Here is a 26672-nt window from a genome sequence, read left to right as displayed (position 1 = left end):
GATCAAGTGGATTCTAAGACATCTTGGCTTATAGGATGCTATGAGTCCAGGGCTACTACTGACCTCATCCCTATGCGTTTCAGGGGAAGAAGGACAGTCTGCCCATCGACGGCTGGAGGAGTCACTAGACGCCCTACCCCGTATCTTTGGGCCCAGCAGCATGGCCAGCACAGCATTCTAAACTCTCTACTCACTGGCTCCCAGAGCCCCTTCTAACCACTTTCAAGGCTCACCAGGCACTGGCAGGGAGGGTGAGGGCTGGCTCCAGACACCCCTCCCCACAGATTCCTATCAATGAAAAGCTAATATATTCTTCTGATACCCCTGGGGTTGGTAGAGTCGGTGCCTGCAGTCAAGTGCCTCTCAGCCTCGACTCAGCACATCCCTCGCCATAAAATGTCTGGGGCCTGGCCACCTTGCCTCTGCCTCACCACTTCCCTTGGTTTTGTATTTTATTTACAGAGTTTTACAGAAAATAAAAAGCAAAATGCCTTTCCTACATGGCCTGCTCCACTCCCTCTGCTCCAGCACCCTCTGGCATGCCTTTCCTGGTTCTGATGTATTCACACCCCAGCTGTGACAACAGTATGTAAATCTGTCCTGGAAATCTTAGTGGAACAAAGCCCAGAAAGGTCTTGGAGAAAACAGAGGAAAGAAAGAGGGCATTGCTGAGCAGGGTCAGCTAGCATCTGGGCCTGGGCACTACAACCCTTGGGTGTAACTGTGCATTTGACCCAAAGAAGGTCCCCAAGGGTGCCAGTTTTGGACTGGCTATAGCCAGGGGCAGAAAGCAAACGATAATAGTGTGGCTGAGTTTGTGACTGGGGGGAAAACAAAACCAAAACCACCCATGCAGAATAGTGATTTTTTTTGGCCACAAGAGGGCACCAGAATTGCATAACGCAGATCCCAGACTTAGGGGTGTTCACCCAGGCAGTTTCCTCCAGGGAGGACTGAAGGAACACTTCCTGGAAGCTGAGGATCAAGGAAAAGATTCTTGCAGAGGGGAGGATCTTGGGGCCTGGGAGGCAGGAGACCAGGATAGCTGCTCTGAGGCCACCCTCCCTGAGGTACTTCTCTGGAATACAAACCCGCGGAACCCTGTGATTCCCATCAGCATCAGAACTGTTTTGCTTCAGAAGGCAGGATTCCCAGAAGATGGCTCCCCTCCCTTAAAGCTGCCAGGAATATGATCTGGGAAGAGCAAGAGAGTAGGGCTGATTGCAGGATGGCAGGCTCATTCTAAGAAGGGCCTGAGGAAGCGCCATACCCTTAGAGAAACAGATCACTCTTCCCCTCTCCCAACAAAATGTCCATGATCCCTAAGCAAGGGAGAGTGTATGGGCAGGGCCTCTCCCACTCTCTGAGCCCACTCTGGTATCCCAGGGAATGTATGTGTACCTGCACTCAGGAAGAACTAATGAGGTACCAACTGCCCCAGGGGGCAGGGGAGGATGACCCAAATTCCTGTGGAACTCTATCCCCCAGTGCTTTAGAGCTGTGTGAAGAGGTTTGGCTAGTGCATTAACCACCTGCTGGGGAAGCCTCACTGAGTAGAAGAAAAACAAACAGACAAAAAAAAACCCACTGCGACAGGAAAGCATACAGGAAACACCTGTGTGTAGATGCAGGTGGCTGGCTCCAGTGGTGGTGAATATGTAATGGCAGACAGCCATCACATGTCGAACAAACTCTGTGCTCCCTCTCCCTCTGTAGCTATGAAGGGCACCTTAGGCAGGATGGTGCAGCACAGCTTTTGGGATGGTAAGGGATAGATTAAGGCAATCAAATGATAGAAACCATGCCAGCACCCAAATTGAGTCACAGCTTGGGTCTGCTCGTGAACCCTTGCAAGAAAGTTGCAGTCCGAGAACCACCACCACTAGGTGCCACTCAGAAACTGAATCCCACAAGAGGCCCACTAGTAGGTCAGGGCCTGTCCATTTGCTTCAGAAGTGTAGCCCAGGTGGTGGGAAAAGAGGAAGTGAACACTGGTGTTGACCAGGTCCTGGGAAAGTACAAAAGGGGTGAATGGGCCAGTACCCACTCATAGCTCAATCTGCAGGATAGGGCAGGGCTTGGGCAAAAATATGGAAAAATGTAATCATCCTAGCCAGGGTTCACTGGAGTTGTCATGGAAGAGAGAAAATAGAGATCCAGAGGCTTTTTTGGCTTGGAGCAGCTTGGATCAACCCGAGGACAGTCACTTGACCTTTCTTTCTTTTTTTGCCAGTCGTGGGCTTGAGCTCAGGACCTGAGCACTGTCCTTGGACTTTCTCAAGGTCAGAGCTTCTACCTCTTTAGCCTCACCACCACTTCGGGCTTTTTTTCTATGTATGCGATACTGAGGAATTGAACCCGGGTCTTCATGCATGCTAGGCAAGCACTCTACCACTAGGCCGAACTCCTGGCCCCTCACTTGACCTTTCTGTCTGTGACTTAGCCTCTGCCCAGAGACCCTGATCTGTCAGATGGTGGAGGGAGAACCCTTCTTTCCCTTCTTTTATAACTACACCAGTCTCTAGAGGTGGCTCTCATAAGACAAAACTGCCCCACAACTCCCTCCACCTCCTATCCTACTGTTACCCAGGTTGGAGAGGTGCCTGTTCCTGTTGCTTTGAACTTAGGACAATTGGGAACCTGTTGCCCAGGTGATGGAAGGTAGATACTATCATCAGAAGTCAAGGTACCAGAGTAAGGAAAGTATGCCCCGTTGTCCTGTGAAGTCTGCCTGACCTGATGAAGGGAAAGATGGAAGTGGGCCTCTAAGGTCTGTGACATTGAGAAGACCCCTATCGTTGGCATCCATTAAAGCTACAGTCATGTCTTCATTGTCATCTTCAGGACTCTACCTGGAAGGAACTGATACGTTAAAAAAAAGTGCCAGGCCAACATGGTCCAGAATACAATTTATTATGTTGGTTTCTGAAGCCTCTTACAATTCTCCTTGCTTTTATTCTTCTTGCCCTCTTCCAATCTTACCTTTGTTCTTTCCCATTCTTCTCCTGCATGCAGTCAAAGCTGCAGAGAACCTAAAAAAAGGGAGAAAGAGACATGTTTGTGAAGGCAAAGAAGCAGATGGGCTGGCACACAGAGAGAGGACTGCATCTTTGTCTCGCCCACACAGCGGGGGTGCCTTCCTTGTGTGTTTCTGTGCCTGGTGTGTGGGTACAATTTGCTGAACTCCATCCATGTATATGAAACGTACCCTTCACCCCTATCCCCAAGCTTTAAAATGTCCTATTGAGGTCATTCATTCTACCACTTGAGCCATGCGCCCTATCCTTTTTAGCTTTAGTTCATTTTTTCAGATAAGGTTTTGCCAGAGGCCAGCCTCAGACCTACAGCTGGACATGAAGTATCCCATCATGTCCATCTTGTTGAGATGGGGGTGGATTCTGTGTGTGTGTGTGTGTGTGTGTATGTGTGTGTGTGTGTCTCAGTTGTTTTTTTTTTCCTTGCCAGTCCTGGGGGCCTGAACTCAGGGCCTGAGCACTGTCCTTGGGCTTTCTCAAGGTTAGGGCTCTACCATTTGAGCCACAGCACCACTTCTGGCTTTTCTATGTATGTGGTACCAAGGAATCGAACCTGGGTCTTTGTACATGCTAGGCAAGCACTCTACCTCTAGGCCAAACTCCCGGCCCTGTGTGTGTGTAAGTTATGGGGATTGAACTTGGCCTGGGTGCTGTCCCTGAGCTCTTCAACTCAAGGTTAGTGCTCTACTGCTTTGAGCAATAGTGCCACTTCCGGTTTTCTGGTGGTTATAGATTAGAATCTTAACAACTTCTGTGTCCAGGCTGGCTTTGAACCAAGATCCTCAGGTTTCAGCCTCCTGAGTAGCTAAAATTACAGGTGTAGGCCACTGGTGTCTGGCTCTCACTTTTTGCCAGGTCTGGCCTCGAACTACAATTCTTCTGATACCTGCTTCTCAAGTAGCCAAGATTACAGGTATGTACTTCCATGACTGGGCATTTTAAACAGCCCTATTGAGAATTCACATAATAACTCAGCCATTTAAAAAGTACATAATTATGGATTGGGAATGTGACTTAAGATTGGGAATGTGACTTAGTGGTAGAGTGTTTGCCTAGCATACATGATGCACTGAGTTTGATTCCTCAGTACCACACAAACAGAAAAAGCCAGAAGTGGCACTGTGGCTCAAGTGGTAGAGAGCTAGCCTTGAGCAACAGAAGTTCATGGGCAGTGCCTAGGACCTGAGTTCAAGCCGCAGGACTGGCCAAAAAAAAGGTTAATTAATCCAAAAATAATTAGCCCAGTGCTGGTGGCTCAATCCTATCATCAAAAACTACTCAAGAAGCTGAGATTTGACGATCTCAGTTCAAAGCCAGCCTGGGCAGGAAAGTCTGTGAGATTTTTTTTTTTTTTTTTTGGTCTTTTCTCTTTTTGGTACTGGGGATCCATTCCAGGATGTTGTGCTTGTTAGGCAAGAGTTTTTGTCACTGAGCTACATCCCAGCCCTGTGAGACTCATTTCCAATTAACCAGAAGACCAGAAATGGAGCTGTGGTTCAAAGTGGTCGAGTGTGAGCCTTGAGCAAATGAGCTCAGGGACAGTGTCCAGGCACCATGACCACCACCACCACCCAAAAAAAAAGTGCATAATTAAGAGCCATGCAGGGCTGGGAGTTTGGACTACTGGTAGAGTGTGTGGTGCTGTGGCTCACGTGGTAGAGGTCTAGCCTTGACAAAGCCAGGAGTAGCAAAAAAAAAAAAAAAAAAAAGCCATGCATGTACACCTTTAATTCAAACATTAAGATGTTGAAGGAGAAGGATTCTAAGTTCAAGGCCAGTCCAAGCTAACAGCCATACCCTGTTTCAAAAAGTTAAGGATGGTGGAACTGGAGGTGTGGTCAAGTGGTAGAGTAAAATTGAGATCTTAAGTGCAAACCCAGTACCACAAGAGTTGGGGAAGTAGTTGGGTGGTACAGTGCTTGCTTAGCAGGCACAAGTCCCTGGATCTGATCCCTAATACAGCAAATAAATAAAATTCAATGGCTTTTTAATATATTCATAAAGTTGTACAACTATCACTACATTTTTGGAATATTTTCATCAAGTGAAAAAGAAACTGCATTGAAATCCCTTTGTATACCTTAAGTTAATCAAAATTTTAATAAAGTCACATTAACAGAAAATGAAATTGCATCTCTTAGCTATTATTCCTGGGGCCCTTGTATTTTCCTTTACACTATTCCTAGTCCTAGACAATTACCTATTTTCTGCCTCTATCAGTTACCTACTGTGGATATCTCATACATAAAATCAAGTTAGGGCTTTCCAATTTATTTAGTACTAAGGATCACCTCAGAATTGACCTAGCAGTTCAAATTCAGTGGTATCTATTTGAACAGACACCAAGAGAGCATCTCCCTTTTTTTTCCCCCCTGTCTGAAGACAAAGTCTCCCGAGGTAACTCAGACGGTACTTCAACTTTTTTTTTTTTTGGTTGGTCATGGGACTTGAACTCTAGGCCTGGGCGAGGTCCCTGAGCTTTTCAGCTCAAGGCTTTCGCGCAGCTACTAGAGCCACAGTGCCACTTCCGGTTTTCTGGTGGTTAATTGGAGCTAAGAGTCTCATGGACTTTAGTGCCCAGGCAGGCTTTAAACCGAGATCCTCAGATCTCAGCCTCCTGAGTAGCTATGATTACAGGTGTGAGCCACCAGTGCCCAGCTGGGTTTTGTTTTGTTTTGGGTTGTTTTGTTTTTGCCAGTCCTGGGGCTTGAACTCAGGGCCTGAGACTGTCCTTGGGCTTTCCTCGCTCTACCACTTGAGCTACAGTACCACTTTTGGCTTTTCTATGAATAAGTATCAAGGAATCGAACCCAGGTCTTCATGCATGCTAGGCAAGCACTCTACCACTAAGCCACACTCCCAGCCCCAGTACTTGAACTTTTTGTCAAGTTGCTGACACTTTTTTATCCCTGCTACTCACGGCCAGCTATATGGTGAGTAGTCATAATAAGTGGTCAAGAAATGTCTTGTAGGACTGGGAGTGGCCTAGTGAAAGAGTACTCGCCGGGCATGCATGAAGTTCTGGGTTTGGTTCCTTGGTACCATACACACAGAAAAAGCCAGACATGGTGCTGTGGCTCAAGTGGTAGGGTGCTAGGCTTGGGCAAAACAAGTTCAGGGACAGTGCCCAGGCCCTGAGTTCAAGCCCCAGGACTAGACAAAAAAAAAAGTCTTTTGGTGAGTATCAATAAAACCTGTCTTGTTTTGGCTCCCAATATCTAATTCCTCAGCTGATGGTTTTGTCTTACTTCAAAGCAACCCAAAAACATTCTGGGTGCCTCAGGCTCATGTCTGTAATCCTAGCTATTCAGGAGGCTTTGAGGATTTCAGTTCAAAGCCAGCCCAGGCACTAAAGACCCTGAAACTTATCTCCAAATAATCGCTAGAAAATGAAGTGGCACTGAGGCTCAACAGATTGGACAGTAGCCTTGAGCTCAGGGACAGCTCCCAGGCTCATAGTCCCAAGCCCCACAACTGACAAAAACAAAACAAAACATTCTGAGGCTAAAAGTACCACATATTCTATGAAGAAGTCTAGAAATTAATTTCCACCACTAAAGCCCTTTGAGTCGAAGCAGTTGACATCAACTTGGTTTGGGGACAAAAGTCCTTTTTATTCCCCCCCCCCCAAAAAAGCATATAGAATTTGAAGAGTAGGGGACTGGGGACTGGGAGAGTATGGTTGAGGAGAAGCACATGCACTTAACATGCTTGTGGCTCCGTGCTTAATTTCCAGTATTAAAAACAAGAGTAGCAGGAAACAGGGAGTGGGTAAGCCTAGAAAATGTTGAGCTGAGTACACTTAAAATTTCAGCACTCAGAAGTCTGCAGTGGGAGAATCACTGGAGTCTAGTTCAAAATTGAGGCAGCGTAACAAAACTTCATCCCAAAAAAGAAAAATAGAGGCCAGGAGTTTGGCCTAGTGGTATAGTGCTTGCCTAGTGTGCACAAAGACCTGGGTTCGATTCCTCTATATCACATACATAGAAAAAGCCAGAAAAGGTGGCTTAAGTGGTAGAGTGCTAACCTTGAGGAAAGCTCAAGGACAGTGCTCAGACCCTGAGTTCCATCCCCAGGACTGGCAAAATAATAATAATAATAATAATAATAATAATAATAAATTAATAATAAAAAGAAAAATATAATAGTCAAGTATTGTGTGAGGATCCTGAGCAAGCCCCTCCCTCCTTCCTTCCCTCCCTCTCTCCCTTCTTTTCAACATTTTTAATTAACTTATATTAGTTATATGTTTCTTAGCTTATATTAGTTGGAGGAGGGCTTCATTCTAACATTTTCATCATTTTTAGAAATTTGGGAGTCATGCTGTATACTGAAGCTATCCTAGAACTCACTTTGTAGTCTTACAGACTGGCCTTGAACTCATAATTTTCCTTTTTCCTCCTGAATGCTGAGAATACAGGCAAATGCCACTGCTACAGGCTCATCTCTTGAATTCAGGACAAAACTGGGCCTGGCTTATCAAACAGAATTGTGATTCTCACTTGAAAAGGAAGACAAAAAACAAAAAACTTATTTCTGCAGGTATCAGTGACTCATATCTGTAATCTTAGCTGCTCAAAAGATTGAGATCTAGCAAGGCACAGTGGCTCAGGCCTATAATCCTAGCTAGTCAGGAGGCTGAGATCTGAGGATCACGGTTCTAAGCTAGCCCAGGCACTAAAGACCCTGAGACTTATCTCCAATTAACCAATAGAAAACGGAAGAGGCTCTGTGGCTCAAGGGGCAGGGCAGCAGCCTTGAGCTGAAGAGCTCAGGGACAGTGCCCAGGCCCAGAGTTCAAGCCTCATGAGCAACCAAAAAAAAAAAATTGAGATCTGAGGACCATAGTTGAAAGCCAACCTGGGCAGAAAAGTTCATGAGAACTTATTTCTAATTAACCACCAGAAGGCCAGAAATGGCACTGTTGCTCAAAGTAGTAGAACATTGGCCTTAAGCACAAAAGCTCAGGGACAGTGCTCAGGCCTTGAGTTCAAGCCCAGAACTGGCACAAAAGAAGAAAAGAAAAAATGTACAAATGGATGAATTAGTGAAGTATAATCAATGCATGCTTGGGAAATGTAGATAAAAACAAAAAGAACAAAATTTCCTAAGCATGGGATATAGATCTAGGTAAAGTCTCTTAAGTCATTTGATCTGAAAGTTGAAAGACAAATATAGCTTTCATAAGGGTCAAAAGAAAGCAGACATTAACTAGGAAGAAAATTTGTAGTCTAGACAAGCTATGATATGGAAGTCTTTAAATGTTAGGACAAAGCGGCTGGTCTTAGCAGCTGATATTGGTAGATACTGAAAACTTTCCAACCCTTTTATGAAGTTTGGTGTTTCTATTCTACTCCTAGCCCAATAATGTGGGATGATTTGCTGTCCTTGAATTTTTTTTTTTTTTTGACAGTCCTGGCTTTGAACTCAGGGCCTGAGCACTGTCCTTAGGCTTTCTCAAGGCTAGAGCTCTACCATTTCAGCCACAGCACCACTTCTGGCTTTTTCTAGATATGTGGCACTGAGGAATCGAACCCAAGTGTTCACGAATGCTAGGCAAGCACTGTACCACTAGGCCAAACTCCCAGCCCCTCGAATACTCATATATTTTTATGCCCTTGACCATGGCTCTTTACCTTACATGCCTTTATCTTATCTCATGATGTCTTGGCAATACTTTAGATTCAGATGAAACGAGATACTACTAGAGAATGATTTGCTCCTTCTGTGACTTTATTTCTTCCTGTTAGAAATATTCTTCCATTATTTTTCTTAACCAGTTTTACTACTTAACACATCTTAAATCATCTTTGAAATCATCTTGCCTAAAATGGCAAGCTACACACAGTAGGGAATCCAATCAATAGGTGCTGAACTAGGGTTGTAGCTGTAGGTCAGAGGTAGAATATTTATTTATTGTCGGTTGTGGACTTGAACTCTGGGTCTGGATTCTATCCCTGAGCTCTTCAACTCAAGGCTAGTTGCTCTACCACTTTGAGCCACAGCATCACTTCCAGTTTCTGGTGGTTAATTGTAGATAGAGTCTTAATGGGATTTTCTGCCTGGGCTAGCTCTGAACCATGATCCTTAGATCTCCTGAGTAGTTAGGATTACAAAAGGCAGGAGCAACCAGCATCTGGCGCTACAATGTTTTTATCTAGCATGTACAAGGCCCTGAGTTCAATCTCCAGGTAGAAAAAGGAGGAAGAGGAGGAGGAGGAAGAGGAGGAGGGAGAGAAAATACTTGCTAAATTGGATATCTCATACTTGTCCTTTAAAGAATAGGAGGATTCATGTATAACTTTAGGCCTTACACTGAAGTAAAAATCTGCCCATTGATTATATATAAAACACATTTTCCTCCACTTGTTGGTATAGAAGGTCTAAAAAAGAAAACATGTAAATGATCACAACTACTGCAAGACTTATATGGAATTAAAACAGGGGTTGCTGGACACTGATGATTCACACCTGTATTACCTTGCTATTCAGGAAGCTGAGGAAAGCCCAAGGACAGTGTTCAGGCCCTTAGTTCAAGCCCCAGGACTGGCAAAAAACAAACAAACAAACAACAGCAACAAAAAAACAAAACAGAAAAGGCTGGGCTAGAAGTATGGTTCAAGTGTTAAGAATGCCAGCCAATCAAGCAAACTAAGTGAGCTTGAGTTCAAACCCCAGTACTCTGTCAAAATGAGGAACTAGAGTATAGAAAGCTCTTAGGAATGTAGTAATTTGGAGAAACATAGCACAAGAAAAAATGGTTGCTAAGGCCAAGAAAATCCTAATCAAACTACTCTTTTGGCCAGAGCGCTGGTAGCTCACACCTGTAATCCTACTCAGGAGGCTGAGATCTGAGGATTACAGTTCAAAGCCTGCCCAGGTACTAATGTCTGTGAGACTTTTATCTTCAATTAACCACTAGAAAACAGGAAGTGGTGCTGTGTGCTTTTTTTTTTTTTTTTTTTTTTTTTTGCCAGTCCTGGGCTTGGGCTCAGGGCCTGAGCACTGTCCTTGGACTTTCTCAAGGCTAGAGCTCTACCACTTGAGCCTCAGCACCACTTCCGGCTTTTTGCTATGTATGTGGTACGGAGGAATCGATCCCGGGTCTTCGTGCATGCTAGGCAAGCAAGCTACCTCTAGGCCAAACTCCCGGCCTGTGTGCTTTTGTTTTTTAAATAAACCTAATCACTATCAAATACAATTATTCGTTTTATAGATGAGTTGTTACTAATTGACTTACGATCGATCAAACCAGTAGTAAGAACGTAAGACAAAACCTGAATCCAGGACAATCTGACTCCTTCATCCAGAACAGGTGATAGTAAATGCTTACATTATGTAACATCTCAATCTAACTAATGGTTAAACAAAAGCTTTCTAGTAATCTGCCTTCTGAGGTTGTTCACCTATAGGAAAACCTTATGATTCCCCGTCCCCCCCCCCCCCCCCGCCACTCCAGTACTGGTGATTGAACCTAAAGCCTCTTCCACATTAGATAAGTGCTCTAGTCACTTAGCTACACCACATCTAGACCAACAACATGCCTTTTGGTGGCATGAGGATATTGGTCCACTTACCAGTAAAGCAGCATTCTGATTATACATCAAGCTGTGTGGTACCTGATCCTTAAGGAATCTGCTCTTAGGATACAAACCATTTTATGTTTCTGGTTCTGTCTGCAAAGCTAAGGGCTGGGTCCCATAATTGTGTGTGTGTGTGTGTGTGTCAGAAAGAGAGGGGGGGGGGGGAGAGAGAGAGAGAGAGAGACAGAGACAGAGACAGAGAGAGAGACAGACAGAGAGGGGGGAATAAGGTAGAGTCTGTATTCCTCCTTACGACAATCATATAAAATTATCCCTTTTCTTATTCATGACAGTACTAGGGCTTGATCTCAGGGCCTCATGGTCTCACTTGGCTTTTTCACTCACAGATGTACTCTATCATTTGATCCAAAGCTCCACTTCTGGATTTTTTTTTTTTTTTTTTCCAGTCCTGGTCTTGAGCTCAGGGCCTGAGCACTGTCCTTGGACTTTCTCAAGGCTAGAGCTCTACCACTTGAGCCTCAGCACCACTTCCAGCTTTTTTCTATGTATGTGGTACCCAGGAATCGAACCAGGTCTTCGTGCATGCTAGGCAAGCACGCTACCACTAGGCCAAACTTCCCGGCCCCCACTTCTGGATTTTTTGCTGGTTAATTGAAAATAAGAATCTCACACAGCCCTTCCTGCCTGGGCTGGCTTTGAACTTCAATCCTCAAATTCAGTCTCTGGATTACAAGCATAAACCACCAGCACCTGGTTGAAACAAATCAGAGAATGGATTCTCAATTCTCATAGGTATTTTGAAACACATTCCCCTCATTTTTCAGTACTAGGGATCAAACCCAGGGCCATGTACAATCCTAGGGCTAGGACTACTCTACCACTGAGATATATTCCCAGTTCTTGACCTTATTTTAGTCATCTGAATTGTTTCACAGGCTCTCCTCATAGTATTATCCCCTCTCAGTTTTGTTTTGTCAGCTGTGGGCCTTGAACTCAGAGCCTGGCTGCTGTTCCTGAGCTTTCTCACTCAAGGCTAACACTCTACCTATCACTTTGGGCCACAGAGCCACTTCTAGCTGTCTGGTAGTTACTTGGAGGTAAGAGTCCCATGGGTACTTTTCTGCCACAGCTGGCTTTGAACTGTGATCCTCAAATCTCAGCCACTTGAGTAGCTAGGATTACAGATGTGAGCCACCAGCACCTGGTGCTCAGTTTGTTTCTTTTCTGCCTGAAATACCCTATCTTTTTAATTTGGCTTTACATCCTTTGATTCTTGGAGATTACACAAAGTAGAATATATCAGGATTTCTTATAAGAAAAAGAAATACCCTTTTGTTCCTTCCTAGTGGTTTTCAATCTTTTCTTGGCCCATTTAGAGAGCACCTAAGTTCTTCATCTTCAGAAAGTAGACTCCAAGACACTTGGACCCCATTCCTAGCTCTAACATGCCTCAGAGGTCAAACTGTTGTAAATATAGTTCATACACTTGGTAAATATGATGGGGGTTTGTTTCTGTTTAAATACACTACCTTATATTTGCCCACATTAAAGCTTCAGGAGATACTCTTATAGGTTAATCTTAAAATGATTTGAGATGAAATGCTCTGCCATTGAGACAAATCCCTGGTCATGTTTTTGCTTTTGATATTTTCAAATAGAGTCTCACATTTATGACCAAGCTGGCCTGGACTGTGAGCCAGATATACTTCCTTTGTATTTTCCACCATATCCAGCTTAAAGAAAAAAAAAATTGGTTATAGAGTCTTGAGATCTTTTTACCCAGGCTTCCCTAAAGTCACAACATTCCTAACCTCAAGTTCCCCAAAAACGGAGATACAGTTTTGAGTTACACGATAGATTTATGGGGTTTTTTTTTGTCAGTTATGGGGCTTGAACTCAGGGTCTGGGTGCTGTCCCTGAGACTCTCTGGGATCAAGGCTGGTCCTCTACCACTCCAGCCACAGCACCACTTTCTGGTTTTGAGTGATTAACTGGAGATAAGAGTCTCATGGGGACTTTTCTGCCTGGGCTGGCCTCAAACCATAATCTTCATATCTCAGCCTCCTGAGTGGCTAGGATTATAGGTATGCACCACTGGTGCTCACACCTATAACACTGGTGATATTTATTTTTAATTGCAGTACTGGGGATCAAACCCAGGTCCTTATGCATACTGGTTTGTCATTCTACCACTGAGCTCCACCCTCAGCCACAAAATTAAAGATTCAAATGAAAGTCAGAATTATTGTTTCTGGTATCTAAGTTCCAAAGTGTACCAGGCTCTATTCTTTTTAGCAAAGAGAATATAAAATGCAAATATCCCTTTCCTTATACTTGAGACATGGGTACATAAGAGACAAATGGAATAATTTTGCTTCCAGAATAAAAGGGGAGGTCATATGTAAATTTTCCAAATACTTTACACATTTCTAGAATAGTATCTAATCTAGGGCAAGCAACTGGAATGAGAAAACTTGGGTCATGTTGAAATATCAAACTTTCTTTATATCTGTACTGAAGTAGCTGAATGTTGATAAAACGCACACCCACATGCATGTACACGCATGCTCGCGTGCACAGACAGACAGACAGACAGACACACACACACACACACACTCGGCCATCTAGTTAACTTTAAACTGAAGATCATAATCACAAACCATGAAATGGGTAACCAGTGCCTCTCAAGACATCCTACTAAGATCTTGTTTTTTCTTTCTGTTGCATTTGCATCCATCTTCATCTGATACCCTTTAATATTAGAGGAAGCATCCTATCCAAAGTCTCTTCTCCATTTCTTTATATCTTCACACACTTCAGTCCTTTAAAGGTCAAGTAAACTTCCTCTCCAGTGTCGCCCATTTTTCTTCTCCATTACAGCACTGCCAACAGTGCAGAAACTTGTCAAGATGCAAGGTACAGAAATGGAGCTGTGGCTCAAGTGGCGGAGTGCTAGACTTGCGCTGAAGAGCTCAAGGACCCCGCCCAGGCCCAAAGTTCAAGCCCCACAACTGACAAAGGAAATAAATAAAAATAAATAAAATAAAAAGATGCTAGGCACTGGGGGCTAACAGCCGTAATCCTACCTACTCAGGAATTTGAGATGTGAGGATGTGGTTCAAAGTCACCCAGGCAGGAAGTCTGTGAAACTCTTGTATCTTAATTGCCTACAAAAAGCTGGAAGTGGAGCTATGGCTCAAATCACAGAGCACTAGCCTTGAGCACAAAAGCTCAGGGATTGTGCCCAGGCACAATTAAGATACAGGACTGGTACAGAAAATAAATAATAAAAACACTCAAGAAACCTATTGTCTTAAAATATCTGTGGAGCTCAGTATTAAGAACTAGCTTCACAAGGCATTTGGTTCGATCCCTAGCAAAGAAGAGGAAAAAAGCATCACAACACCTCACATCCTTTTTGACTATCACCAAATTTCTTTGCTTACTTTACAGCAAAACTCTCAAGCTGCTTATATGTTGTCTCTATTTTCTCATGTTTCTGCTCACTTTTTAAAATTACATTCTAGTTAAGTTAGCATCTTTGACTGGTCCACCTGAATTTGTCCAAGATCACCAATGCTATTCTCCAGTGACCTCTAAGGTAACCAATTCAACAATAGCTATGCTTCCGGCCAAAGTTTAGAGCTCTCAACCATTACAGACAGCTGAAGCTTCCCCACTACCAGAATCCTCTTTCCTGGGATTCCACAACTGAATACTTTAGATTTTTTAAAAAATGTATTTATGTCTACTCCCTCTCAAACTCCTTCCTTCCCCATTGGTCTTAGAAGTTCCTTTTCTTCAAGTCAAGGCCCATAAGCTGACAGCCCACACTTGTGGTTGAATCCAGTCACTGAGTTTAAAAACTGCTGATCGAGTTGCATTTACAATTCTGGAGATTTTACATTCTCGAAAACAGACTTCTCCTTCCTTTGGGGGTAAAAAGACACCCCCCCCCCAGTACCTGTCGATATTGGGCCAGCCAGCATTCTCATAAGAGCAATCATTTGAATGGAGGAAAAGCATCTCCATTGACGCTGGGTGAGTCTACGGAAAGGAAGTTGGGGTTTCAGTCCGGAGCCGCATTCCGGTAAACTCCTTAAATGACTTGGAGAGCCACCAAAAACACCTGGCAATCGCCCCCTTGTTCCCGTCCTCTCCCCCCCCCCCCCCCGTTAACTTCGGTCTGGCTGGGCGGGGTCGGCAGGCGCCTGCAGGGGAGGAGGAGGAGCTGAAGGACTCCACCCACCGGGAACTTTACAGCTTCGGGGCAGAGACGAGCAGAGAGAAACGCACGTTTTAAAGCAGAAAGTATGCGGCGTCAGATACTCAAAAGTCCTCTCCGCTAAAGATGACTGATCTGTAGTGCACAAGCGTCAAGGGGTCCTCCGCTGTCCCTCCAGGCTGAAGCTGCCCGGGAACTCCCAGAGCAGGCCCGGGCCCCCTTTCCACCCGATCTCAGGAGAACCCTTTTCTAGGGAGTGAGACCATCAGAAGCCTCTAGGTAAACACAGTCCTGCTGGCAGTCCCTGGACTCCTGGCGAGGAACGGCAAGGCGCGGACACCCGCTGGGCCTCACTGAGTGGCGGGCCACTGGGCCGCGGTGGACGGGCGGGTCCCGCTGGGGCGGAGACTGGGCGGGGCCGGGCCTAGGAGCCGCCCAAGTCCCCACAGCCGGCCCCGCGCGCGCTTCCTCTAGCCACCCCCACTCTTCCAACTCCTGGGGAGTTCGGAGGGCCGGAGAGTGCAGTTTGGAAACCAGGTCAAACAGGCAGGATCCGAGACGGCCCGGAGACGACAGCCCCCGCCCCAGAAAGCCCCACCCAAGCGGAAGACCGGACGCCACAACGCCAGCCAAGTCCACGCGCGATCGGGCGAGGGCGCGGGAGGGCGCGTGCAGCGTGACGACGCGACTCGCGGTGCGTCCCGTGACGCCATCGCGCCTGCTTTTGAAAGTTGGCGCCGGGGCCGCCTCCCATGCTGCCCTGCGCCAACCCCTCCCCTCACCTTTCCTCCCCCGCCCTCCACTCGCCGCCCGGCCGGCCCCCCCCCCCCCACCCGTCCCTTCCCTTATCAGCACCCGCGGCCCCGGCAGCGCCGACGCAGGCGCACTGCATCGCACCGCCGCCATTTTGTGTCCGAGCTTGTGGAGCGATTAAACCGTGCGCGGAGCTGCTTCTTTGGCGGCAGTGGCGGCAGCAGTAGCCGGTGCGGGCGCGCAGAGCTGGCCGGGGACGCCGGGTGGCCGGAGCGGTGGAGCGGCGGCGAAACGGGCGCCGCGGGGGGTGTGGCGCGGAGGTAAGGGGGCCCAGGGTGGAGGAGGTTTCGCGGGCCGCCTCTAGGTGTCACGATGGGGCCGCTCCGGTCGGCGTTGGCTGTAGCCCGGCGCCAGCGCCGCCGCCGGGGGGTGTTTGTCTCCCTCTACCGTCCCTGCTGCGGCGCGGCCGCCGCCATTTCCCGCCGCCGCCGCCGCCGCCGCCGCCGCGGCCCGGCCGCCCCACTCCACACCCGCTCGCTAGGCCTCCTGGCCGTACGCTAGGCCTCGGGCGGCGACGGCGGCGGAGGCCCGCGCGCCCGGCGACTCCATTTTCCTTTCTTTGTCTCTGCCCTCGAGGCCGGCACTTGGCCCGGGCTGATCGCCCCGCCGCGGCCCGCCCTCTGCCCTCCGCCCCTCCCGCGGCGGGTGGCCCCCCAAGCCGGGACTCGGTCTCCGCTCCCCGGCGTCCCTACTTCTCCACTCGCTTCAAGAGTTGAGACCCTGTGCGACCGAGGACGCAGCTGAGTCCCAGAGCCCCGTTGGGCGCCGGGGCCTCTGTGGCTGCGTCTCGGGCTCCCCATCCTCCAGCCTTCCCCAGTCCCGGAACCTACCCGGCTGCCTCCGAGTGTTTCCCCAGCCGCTCGGCTGCTCCGCGGTCGCTCCCAGTCCGCGCGCGTCGTCGCCGCTGGTCTCCGTCTCCGCCGAGTGGCGCAGGCGGCGCTGCTGCGGCGGCGAGCAGAGGGGACCCCAGAGCTGCCGAGAGCTCCCTCTGCAAGGCTGGCTGAGCTATTCGCGCCTCGACGCCGCCCGAGCGGGCGGGGGAACGTGCGCTCGCCGCCCCCGCCGGGCCCCGCTGCGCCCCCAAACTCGCGCCAGGGCTCCGCGCGCGAGCGGACTTCGCGACGACCCCCATCGTTGGCGCAAAAGCCAAGAGTTCCGCCTTAGGGAGCGTTTCTTCAGCCACGCTTGTACTTTCTTAACCCCCGTGGAGAGAGAAACAGCCAGTGTAGGTTCAGAGATCTGAGAGGGACTGAAACTTAATTATGCTCTGGTTTCAAGAAACATGACCAACGGAATTCAGAAGTGTTAGGCCGACTGTTTTGATGTACGCAACCCCATTTTTAAGTGTCCTGACGCGAAACTTCGTATACTACTTAATAGTATGCTCTAGGGCTAGGCATAGGCAGTTTCAGCCTTTGGGATTGTGCAACCTGATCTAAAGCGCCAGTAGGACAGAAAGAATTTATTCTTGACTCAACTGGTAATTTGCCCATACGCTGAAATGTGAGGGTGGATGTTGTAATTGAATCCTGGGTCATTGCAGATGGTTTATAAATATCTGCGCCTAATGTAACTACTCTTTAGTAGCTAGCCGACTTCCTGCATTTATCCTGTCCGACATTCGAACACTTTCATACTTTCTTTTCGGTTAGATCAACTAGAAAAGTGAAGATGCCAGGTCTCCTATAGACAGGAAAAGTTAAGTAGGGCAAGTATTTAAGTTTACTGTCAGTGAGTCGTCTTGCATCATTAGAAAACTTCCTATGTTGAAGTGTCAAAGTTTAGTTCTCCTCTAAACATTATACTACCTTTGTATGGTACAGTAGAGTACAGTGTAAAAATTGATCTATCAATTCCTTCGTAAAAAAGAAAGTCTGGATTGGCTCCCCACACACTGGTTTGAACTCTAGGCCTCATGCTTACTAGCTAGCTGCTCTGCTATTTGAGCCACACCTCTAGCACTGCTGTAACTGCCTGCCTTTCCTGAGGCTTGAACTTGAGGCACTGGTTGCTGAGCTTTTTACCCAGGTCTAGCTCTACCTTGAGCCACAACTTCATTTCTGGCTTTTCTGGGGGTTAATTGGAAATGAATGTAATCTTAAGGGCTTTCATGACGAGGCTAGTTTTGAACTGCCATCCTCAGACCTCAGCCTCCAGAGTAGCTGGGGTTACAGGCCCTGACCCACTGTTCTCACCTGTTTTGATTTTTGGGGGGAGGGGGGTAGTCCTGGGACTTTGAACTCTGGGCCTGAGCACTGTCCTTAGGCTTTCTCAAGGCTAGAGCTCTACCACTTGAGTCACAGCACCATTTCCAGCTTTTTTGTATGTATGTGGTACTGAGGGATCGAACCCCAGACTTCGTGCGTGCTAGGCAAGCATTCTACCAGTAGGCTATGCTCCCGGGCCGGGCCCCCTCATCGTGCGCACGCACGCACGCATGTACGTACATACGTACATACACATATAAGTACGTACACACTACTACAGTTCCTACTTTTCTTTCTCCCAAGTGAAAAACAACTAAATGTGGCAGTGTTAGGCTTGGGTCTAGAGCTACTTCCCTCCCTCTCCCCCTCCCCCCCCCAGATCTTGGGGGCCTGGGCACTGTCGTTGGACACTTTTTGCTCAAGGCTAACGCTCAGCCACTTGAGCCACAGCACCACTCCAAGCTTTTTTCTGTGTGTGTGGTACTGGGGAATTGAACCCAGGGCTTTCTGCATGCTAGGCAAGCACTCTATCACTAGGCCACATTCCTGGCCCCTAGAACTACTTTTAATGGATAAATCAGTTATGTAACTCATTGCATTTTTCTGTGTTGTCAAGCTTACTTTCAAACTTCTGAATGGCAATTGGTTTAAGATTAAAATTTAACATTAAAGTTTAAAATGCAACAGGTTTGTAATTGTTCCAAGAGTAATGCTCATTTTCCCAGGTTAGAATTAGCTGTTAGACTCTGCTACCCTACCTGTGGTTTTGCTTGTATTGGTACTAGAGCTTGAACTTGGGACCCTTATACTCCTACTCAGTTTTTTCTGCTTAAGGTTAGCACTCTACCACTTGAGCCATACCTCCACTTCTGTTTTTTGGTGGTAATTGGAGATATGAATCTCATAGGCTTTTCCTGTGTGGGCTGGCTTCAAGCCCTGTTTCTCTGATCTCAGTCTGCTGAGGAGCTAAGATTATAGGTGTGAGCCACCAGCACTTGATGGCAGTTTCTTGGTCTTATACATTATGCTGACATAATAGCATAAACCTTGTCTAACACAGTTGATATTCTTTGGGATAACTGTATTCCAGAAATAATACTTTGTTTTAATGGGAAATTAAATCTAGAGAAAATAAATTCAGGATGGATGTGTTATAGTAAGGTAACCCCAAGAACCTATTTGTTTAAATTAGTAGTATAAGTAAGATTACAAAAATTTTACTTACATAAGAAAATTCTGCTTATTATAATTTTAAAAGATCTTACTGTAAAAAATGCAAAACTGCTGGGTGCCAATGGCTCACATCTATAAACCTAGCTACTCAAGAGACTTGAGATCTGAGGATCAAGGTTCAAAGCCAGCCCAGTCAGGAAAGTTTATGACATTTTTTTTAACCAGTCCTGTGGCTTGAACTCAGGACCTGAGCTCTCTCCTTGTGCTTTCTCAAGGCTAGAGCTCTACCATTTGAGCCGCAGCACCATTTCTGGCTTTTTCTATGTACATGGTACCAAGGAATCGAATCCAGGTCTTCGTCCATGCTAGGCAAGCACTCTACCACTATGCCAAACTCCTGGCCCTTGTGGCATTCTTATCTCCAGTGAAGCACCAGAAAACTAGAAGTAGTGCTGTGGCTCTTAAGTGATAGAGGGTTAGCCTTAAGTGAAAAAGCTCAGAGACAATACCCAGGCCCTGAGTTTAAGTCCCATGACTGGACCCCACCCAAAAAAAAAAAAATTGGTTACCGTGTTTGTGTGTTTACCAGTCCTGGGGCTTGAACTCTGGGTCTGGGCACTGTCCCTGAGCTTTTTGCTCAGTGCTCTAGCAATCTACCACTTGAGCCTAGGCTCAAGTGCTAAACAAGTACTGTATCGCTAAGCCACATTCCCAACCCTGATTACTATCTTTGCTTCATCCTTGCTGGTATCCTTATCTTTTTATCATCTTTGCCAGTATCTTTGTGCATTTTCCTTGTGATTTCATATTTGAGTTCAGAAATGGGTCACTGCATATAGATGCTGACATAGCTCAAGGATTGTGATACATTTTTCTACACTTGATACTTGTCCTGGATCACCCTTAGAACTTTCAGTGGCATAAAATCCCCTTCCATTTGAAGTATCTAGTAATATATGGATGCCAGTCAATATATAAGCCATGCATCAGCACTCTGGAGGCTGAGGCAGAGAATCTCAAGTTCAGGCCAGCCTAGACTACATAAACCTTGTCTCAAAAAAAAAAAAAAATTGTAAACAGGGTGCTGGTGGCTCACACCTGTAACCCAACCTACTGAGGCTGAGAGCTGAGAATCACAGTTCAACACTAGCCCAGGCAGGAAAGTCAAATACACAAATCCTCTTTGTATTATAAGTAAGTTGCCTATCAGCAGAGGAGACTTTACTTAGCTTGGTCTAAAAATGAATAATCAATTATCTTCTTTCTGTGGGCTAATTATGAGATGAATTTCCTCTGTTTAACTTTTTTGTTGTTGAGGATAGCCTCAGACTTGCCAGACTTTTGAGTGCTGAGATTATAGGCATGTAACACCATACCTAACTAGTTGCTTCTTTACTAATATCAAATCTTTAGTTTGCCCTCATTTTATTGCATGCTGTATAGTGCACTTTTGTGAAATTAGTATTTCATAGAATTATTTCCTTTTCTCTTTTAGAATGATTGTGGATCTAGAGCCAAAAAGCAAGATGCACTAGTGGACAGACTGCTGACCAGGGACTTCGTAGCTGGTTCTGTTTTCCTTCCTCAAACTGACTTTGCAGCCACGGAGCGGTAATTGCTATTTTCATTTTCTGCTCTAAAAAAAGGGAATAATGTAAACCCAGGATATTCTAGGTAGTTCTTGGGTATAGAAGATGGAGATAATTGGGAGGTTCAGAGCGTATGGGCTTTAGAGTCAAGAATACTGGATTTGAAAATTTAGTACCACATACTAGCTGGGCAAGTTACATTGGGCAAGTAACAGCAACCTCAGAATCTGTTCTGGAGGTTAACAATAATGTATAAAACAGATTTCATTCCAGTCTGACCATATGCATAGGAAAAACTCTCAAGAAGTTGTGGCTGGTTTTCTGTAAAAAAATTTGGGATTGTGTATTTTAACCATTGGTAGATGACCTGAAATGTCTATGTCTATGGCAATTTGTAATTTTGGTGAGGAACAGAAAGAATTCTGTTCTTGAAGAAGCTAATATTTTGGATTCAAAAAAATTTGTCTTAATTTGAGATAGTCTAACTGATGTCCCACATTTGTATTAGACTGATAGTCATTATCAGTTTTCTTTAACCTATAATGTCCTGCTATAAAATATAATAAGTATTGCAGAGGACTTGAAAAAGTCCTCATAAATGGAGTTTGCTGTGATTTGGGCTATTTCTTATTTTTCAGTCAGTTATGGGGCTTGAACTCAGGTCCTGGGCTCTGTCCTTGAACTCTTCAGCTTAACTAGTGCTCTTAACTATGAGCCACAGCTCCACTTCTGATTTTCTGGTGGTTAATTAGAGATCAAAGTCTCTGCCAGGGCTGCCTTTGAATCGTGACCCTCAGCCTTCTGAGTAATTAGGATTACGGATGTGAGCCACCAGCAAGCTTTGGGATTTTTTTTTTTTTTTTTTTTTGCCAGTCCTGGGCCTTGAACTCAGGGCCTGAGCACTGTCCTTGGGCTTTTTCCTCAGGGCTAGTGCTGTGCCACTTAAGCCACAGCACCGCACCTGGATTTTCTGTATATGTGGTACCAAGGAATCGAACCCTGGTCTTAGTTCATGCTAGGCAAGCACTCTACCTCTAGGCCAAACTCCCAGCCCTGTATTGGAATTTTTAAGCAGCTAAGTAGGTTGTTTCTCAGCTAGGCACTGGTGGCTCATGCCTGCAATTCTAGCTACTCAGGAGGCAGCCTGAGTAGCTAGCCTGTGGTTCAAAGCCAGCCCAGGCACAAACGTCCATGAAACTCTTCTCTCCAATTAACCACCAGAAAACTGGAAGTGGTGCTATGGCTCAAAGTGATAAGAGGGCTAGCCTTGATCTGAATAGCTCAGGGACAGCTCCTAGGCACAGAGTTCAAGCGCCATGACCAGCCAAAGTAAAAAAAGCATTTGCCTGGCAAGTGCAAGGTTATAAAAGTTGTTTTTCTTCTGGCTAACACAGGGCACATCTTTTTTATCAAAAAAAAAAAAAAAGAGAGAGAATAATTGAACTTGTATAATGGCAAAAGGGAGTGTGGAAGTAAAAATTTCAAATGCTAAAATTAGCTAAGCTTATATAAATGAATCATCTAAGTGACTACTAGAGTTTTTCTTAGAAGCTATGCTGGGAGTAAATGCAGAGAGAGAAAGAATGAGGAATGAAAGCTCTATTATTCTTCAAGTTTCTGTTTTACAAATAAGCAAACTTGGCATCTTACTGGATGGAAAGAACAAAGTCTGTGTTGTACTAATAAGATCCTGAAGAGAGTAATGATCCTGATTTGAAGAACATTTAAAAAATTTAGACTTAATAGTTTGAGAATTTAGATTTTTTTTTTTTTTGATGGTCATGGGGCTTGAACTCTGGACTTGAGCACCTTCCTTGAGCTCTTCAGCCCAAGGCTACCGCCCTGCCCCTTGAGCCACAGCCCCACTTCCTGTTTTCTAATGATTAATTGGAGATGAGTCTCATGTTCTTTAGTGTCTGAGCTGGCTTTGAACTGTAATCCTCAGATCTCATCCTCCTAGGTAGCTAGGATTACAGGTGTGAGCCACCTCGCCCAGCTCTACCTAGTGAGTTTTTTAGAGTAAAGCTGTGATTCAAGTGGTACAATGTTAGCCTGGAAAAGAAAAAGCTAGTGGACAGTACCCAGGCACCGAGTTCAAGCCAGCCTCTACCAGCACAAGAGGGGAAGAAAAGAAATGATCAACCAGGCGTGGTGGCTCACGCCTGTAATCATAGCTACTCAGGAGGCTGAGATCTGAGGCTTTCTGATCAAGGTTCAAAGCCAGCTTAGGCACAAAAGGACCTGAGACTCTTATCTCCAGTTAACCTCTAGAAAATGGCAAGTGGGGCTTTGCTCAAGGGTAGGGCAGTAAGTATCCTTGAGCTGAAGAGCTCTGGGACAATGCCCATGCCCAGGGGTAGGGTGGTAGCCTTGAGCTAAAGAGCTGAGGGGAAAGCACCCAAGCCGAGTCCAAGCCCCTTGACCCACAAAAAAAGAAGAAAATGATCATGTCTAGCTTGTCTGTTTATAATTTATTTGGGGGGCTGAAATTATGCTAACTTAGGGGACATCGAATTACATAATTTCACTGAAAGAAATAAAAAAAAATTACTGTATTTAAGTCTAGAGGCATGGTTCAAGTTGGTGGTATACCCACCTAGCAATTTGAAACCTAACTCCTGTCTGTCCCCTTTCCCCAGTGTGTGTGTGTGTGTGTGTGTGTGTGTGTGTGTGTGTCACATAGATCTAGTTATATACAATTATGATTGTATATAATAAAATAATAATTCAAGCTATGATATTCTAGTACGTATCTTCAACCAAATGAGGTATGATTACCTGGGCATTGTTCCTCCTGTAGGCACCACAGGAGAAACATGGGAAACAATGCTTTTGAGCCACTAAACAGTTTGAGCCTGGATCCTCAGATCTCAGCTTCATGAATAATTAGGATTACAGGCCAGGAATTTGGCCTAGTGGTTAAAGTGCTTGCCTAGCATGCATGAAGACCTGGGTTCAATTCCTCGGTGCCACATATAGCAAAAAGCCGGAAGTGGTGCTGAGGCTTAAGTGGTAGAGCTCTAGCCTTGAGAAAGTCCAAGGACAGTGCTCAGGCCCTGAGCTCAAGCCCAGGACTGGCAAAAAATAAATAAATAAATAAAAATAAAAAAAAAATAATTAGGATTACAGGTGTGAGCCATAGACCCTGAGACAAGTCTCCCCACCCCCACCCCGGGGGTGGGGGGGTGAAATTTTTTTTTTTTCCCTAGCCATGGGGCTTGAACTCAGGGCCTGAGCACTGTCCTTGGGCTTTCCTCAAGGCTAGTACTGTACCACTTGAGCTACAGCACCACTTCCAGCCTTTCCTATGTATGTGATACTCAGGAATCAAATCCTGATCCTTGTGCATGCTAGGCAAGCACTCTTACCACTAGGCCAAACTCCCGGCCCCTTGCCAGTCCTGGGGCTTGAACTCAGGGCCTGAGCACTGTCCCTGGGCTTTCTCAAGACTAGAGCTTTACTGTTTGAGTCACAGTACCATTTTTGGCTTTTTCTATGTATCTGATACTAAGGAATCAAACCTGGGTCTTTATGCATGCTAGGGAAGCACTCTGCCACTAGGCCAAACTCCCAGCCCCAGCATTTTTGTTTAATTAACTTATCTTTATGTAAAATTCTTCTTTTTAATTCTTACTATAAATGTGATGTTCAGTGAGTTTACTGTTCCATAAATCAAGTAATGAATATATTTCTTTTTGGATAATAGCGTTCCTTTGCTCTTTCCCACTCTTTCTTTTGATGTCTCCTGTTCCTTTCCACAATTTGTTCAGTTCTTTTTCAGCATAGTGAGACACATTTTATTTATTTATTTAGTTGGTTGGGGGGCTTGAACTCTGGGCCTGGGCATTGTCCCTGTGTTGTTCAGCTCAGGGTCCTACCCTTTGAGCCACAGGGTCACTTGAGGTTATCTGGTGATTAATTGGAGATAAGAGTCTTGAAGACTTTAGTGCCTGGGCTGGCTTTGAACTGCGATCCTCAGATCTCAACCTCCTGAGTAGCTAGGATTATAGGTGTGAGCCAGTGCACCCAGCTAACAAACTTTTTTTTTTTTTTTGACCAGTCCTAGAGCTTGAACTCAGGGCCTGAGCACTGTCCTTAGGCTTTCTCAAGGCCAGTTCTACCACTTGAGCCACAGCATCAGTTCCGGCTTTTTTCTATGTATGTGGAACCAGAATCTTCGTGCATGCTAGGCAAGCACTCTACCTACCACTAGGCCAAACCTCCTGGCCATTGACTTGCTTCTCTTCTATATGATTTTTCCTCCTCCTCCTCCTCCTCCCCCATGATGTTATTTGGGGTTGAATTTAGGGTCTACTGATTGTTAGCCAAGTACTTTTCCATTTGAGTCAAGTCCCCATCTTGCTTCCATTACTACTAAAAAAATAAGCAAGCTAATACAATTACTTGTTTTAGAAATTTTTAGTTCAGAGTAAAATTTTGTTTTTGTTGTTTAAACTTGAAAGTTTCCACTTAAGCCCTTCTTATCCAGCCCCTTTTGCTTTGGTTAATATTTGAAGGGAATCCGGGCATGGTGACTCATGTCTGTAATCCTAGCTACTCAGGAGGCTGAGATCTGAGATCTGGTTCAAAGCCAGCCTGGGCTTGAGCACTGTCCTTGGACTTTCTCAAGGCTAGAGCTCTACCAGCTTGAGCCTCAGCACCACTTCCGGCTTTTTTCTATGTATGTGGTACCGAGGAATCGAACCCGGGTCTTCGTGCATGCTAGAGAAGCACTCTACCACTAGGCCAAACTCTTGGCCCTTGAGAGACTCTTATCTCGAATTAACTACTAGAAAACTGGAAGCGGCATTGTGACTCAAAGGTAGGACAGAAGCCTTGAGCTGAAGAGCTCAGTGACAAGGCCCAGGCTCAGAGTTCAAGCCCCACGACTGACTAAAAAAAAATTGAGAGGGGGAAAGAAGTAATATACCCACTACCTGACAAATATAACTAATCTCTCTCTATGTTATTCCAACAATAAAATAAAATAAATAAAAATTAAAAATACATTTCAGGGCCGGGAGTTTGGCCTAGTGGTAGAGTGCTTGCCTAGCATGCACGAAGACCCAGGTTCGATTCCTCGGTACCACATATAGAAAAAAAGCTAGAAGTGGTGCTGAGGCTCAAGTGGTAGAGCTCTGGCCCAGGACTGGCAAAAAAAAAAAAAAATATATATATATATATATATATATATATATATATATATATTTCAATAGGGTCTTGCAGCCTGCCTAAGCATGTGCCTATAACTTGATCTATCCTTATTTTAGGCTTCCTTTTATAGGTAGAATGAGTAGACACTGGTCAATGCTTCTAGCTATTGGATAAGAAGGGGGTCTCAAAATTTTCCTATCTTATGTGGCCTTGAATCACAGTTCTCCCTGTCTCAGCCTTCCAATTACCTAAGGATGAAACATGGACTATCCATGCCTGGCTGTGTTTTAGATTACTTTTGTTCCTTCTAGCTACATGGTAGCTGATGCTGATACAGTTACTGACTGATATAGTAATTTTATCTTTTTCCTTTTTTAAAAAAACATTATTAGACATTATTGCCATTTATTATAATTATACTGTTCTATACAGAGATAACATTGTTGAATGTAAATAAACTAATAGTTTCCCGCCCCCCCCTTTTTTTTTTGCCTGTCCTAGGACTTGAACTCAGGGCCTGGCCTCTGTCCCTGAGCTTCTCTGTGCTCTAGCACTGTACCACTTGAGCCACAGCACCACTTCCTGCTTTTTCTGTTTATGTGGTACTGAGGAATTGAACCCAGTGATTCATGCATGCTGACAAGCACTCTACACTAAGCCACATTCTCAGCCCTAGCTTTTCATTTAATCTTAAACCCCCTTTACTAAATAAAGGTTGCCTGATTCTACAGAGTGGCCTTTGTGAGTGGGTCTGGAGTTGTAGATAATAGGATCAGTGGCCACATGGTTACTAAGATAATCACAGGTATTTAGTTCACTTCCTTGAACTTTGTCTTCCTACCTAAGAAATCATTGAAGCTTGAGTGTTGTTGAGTGTAATCCTTGCTACCCAGGAGGCTAAGACTTGGAGGATAGGATCAAAGTTAGCCTGG

General features: G+C 45.4%; 2 protein-coding genes across 7 annotated transcripts in view; both read left to right on the top strand.

Annotated features, from left to right (window-relative positions):
• Positions 1 to 499, top strand: part of Ripor1 (RHO family interacting cell polarization regulator 1) — a 29226-nt gene extending 28727 nt beyond the window's left edge. For all 5 annotated transcript variants that reach the window (XM_090357441.1, XM_090357439.1, XM_090357438.1 and 2 more), the window contains exon 22: positions 84 to 499. In XM_090357441.1, coding sequence (XP_090213567.1) covers positions 84 to 181 — 98 coding nt within the window. In that variant the 3' untranslated portion in view covers positions 182 to 499. The remainder of the gene's footprint in view (positions 1 to 83) is intronic.
• A 15205-nt stretch (positions 500 to 15704) lies between these two features.
• The window catches only part of Ctcf (CCCTC-binding factor), a 54152-nt gene continuing 43184 nt past the window's right edge, over positions 15705 to 26672 (top strand). For both annotated transcript variants that reach the window (XM_090357442.1, XM_090357443.1), the window contains exons 1-2: positions 15705 to 15877; positions 20493 to 20608. The gene's annotated coding sequence lies outside the window, so the exon portion shown is untranslated. The remainder of the gene's footprint in view (positions 15878 to 20492; positions 20609 to 26672) is intronic.

This window comes from Megascapheus bottae, chromosome 24, assembly GCF_031878675.1.
Source record: "Megascapheus bottae isolate mThoBot1 chromosome 24, mThoBot2.hap1, whole genome shotgun sequence".
Taxonomy (NCBI): Eukaryota; Metazoa; Chordata; class Mammalia; order Rodentia; family Geomyidae; genus Megascapheus; species Megascapheus bottae.
This window is presented reverse-complemented; position numbering and strand designations above follow the sequence as displayed.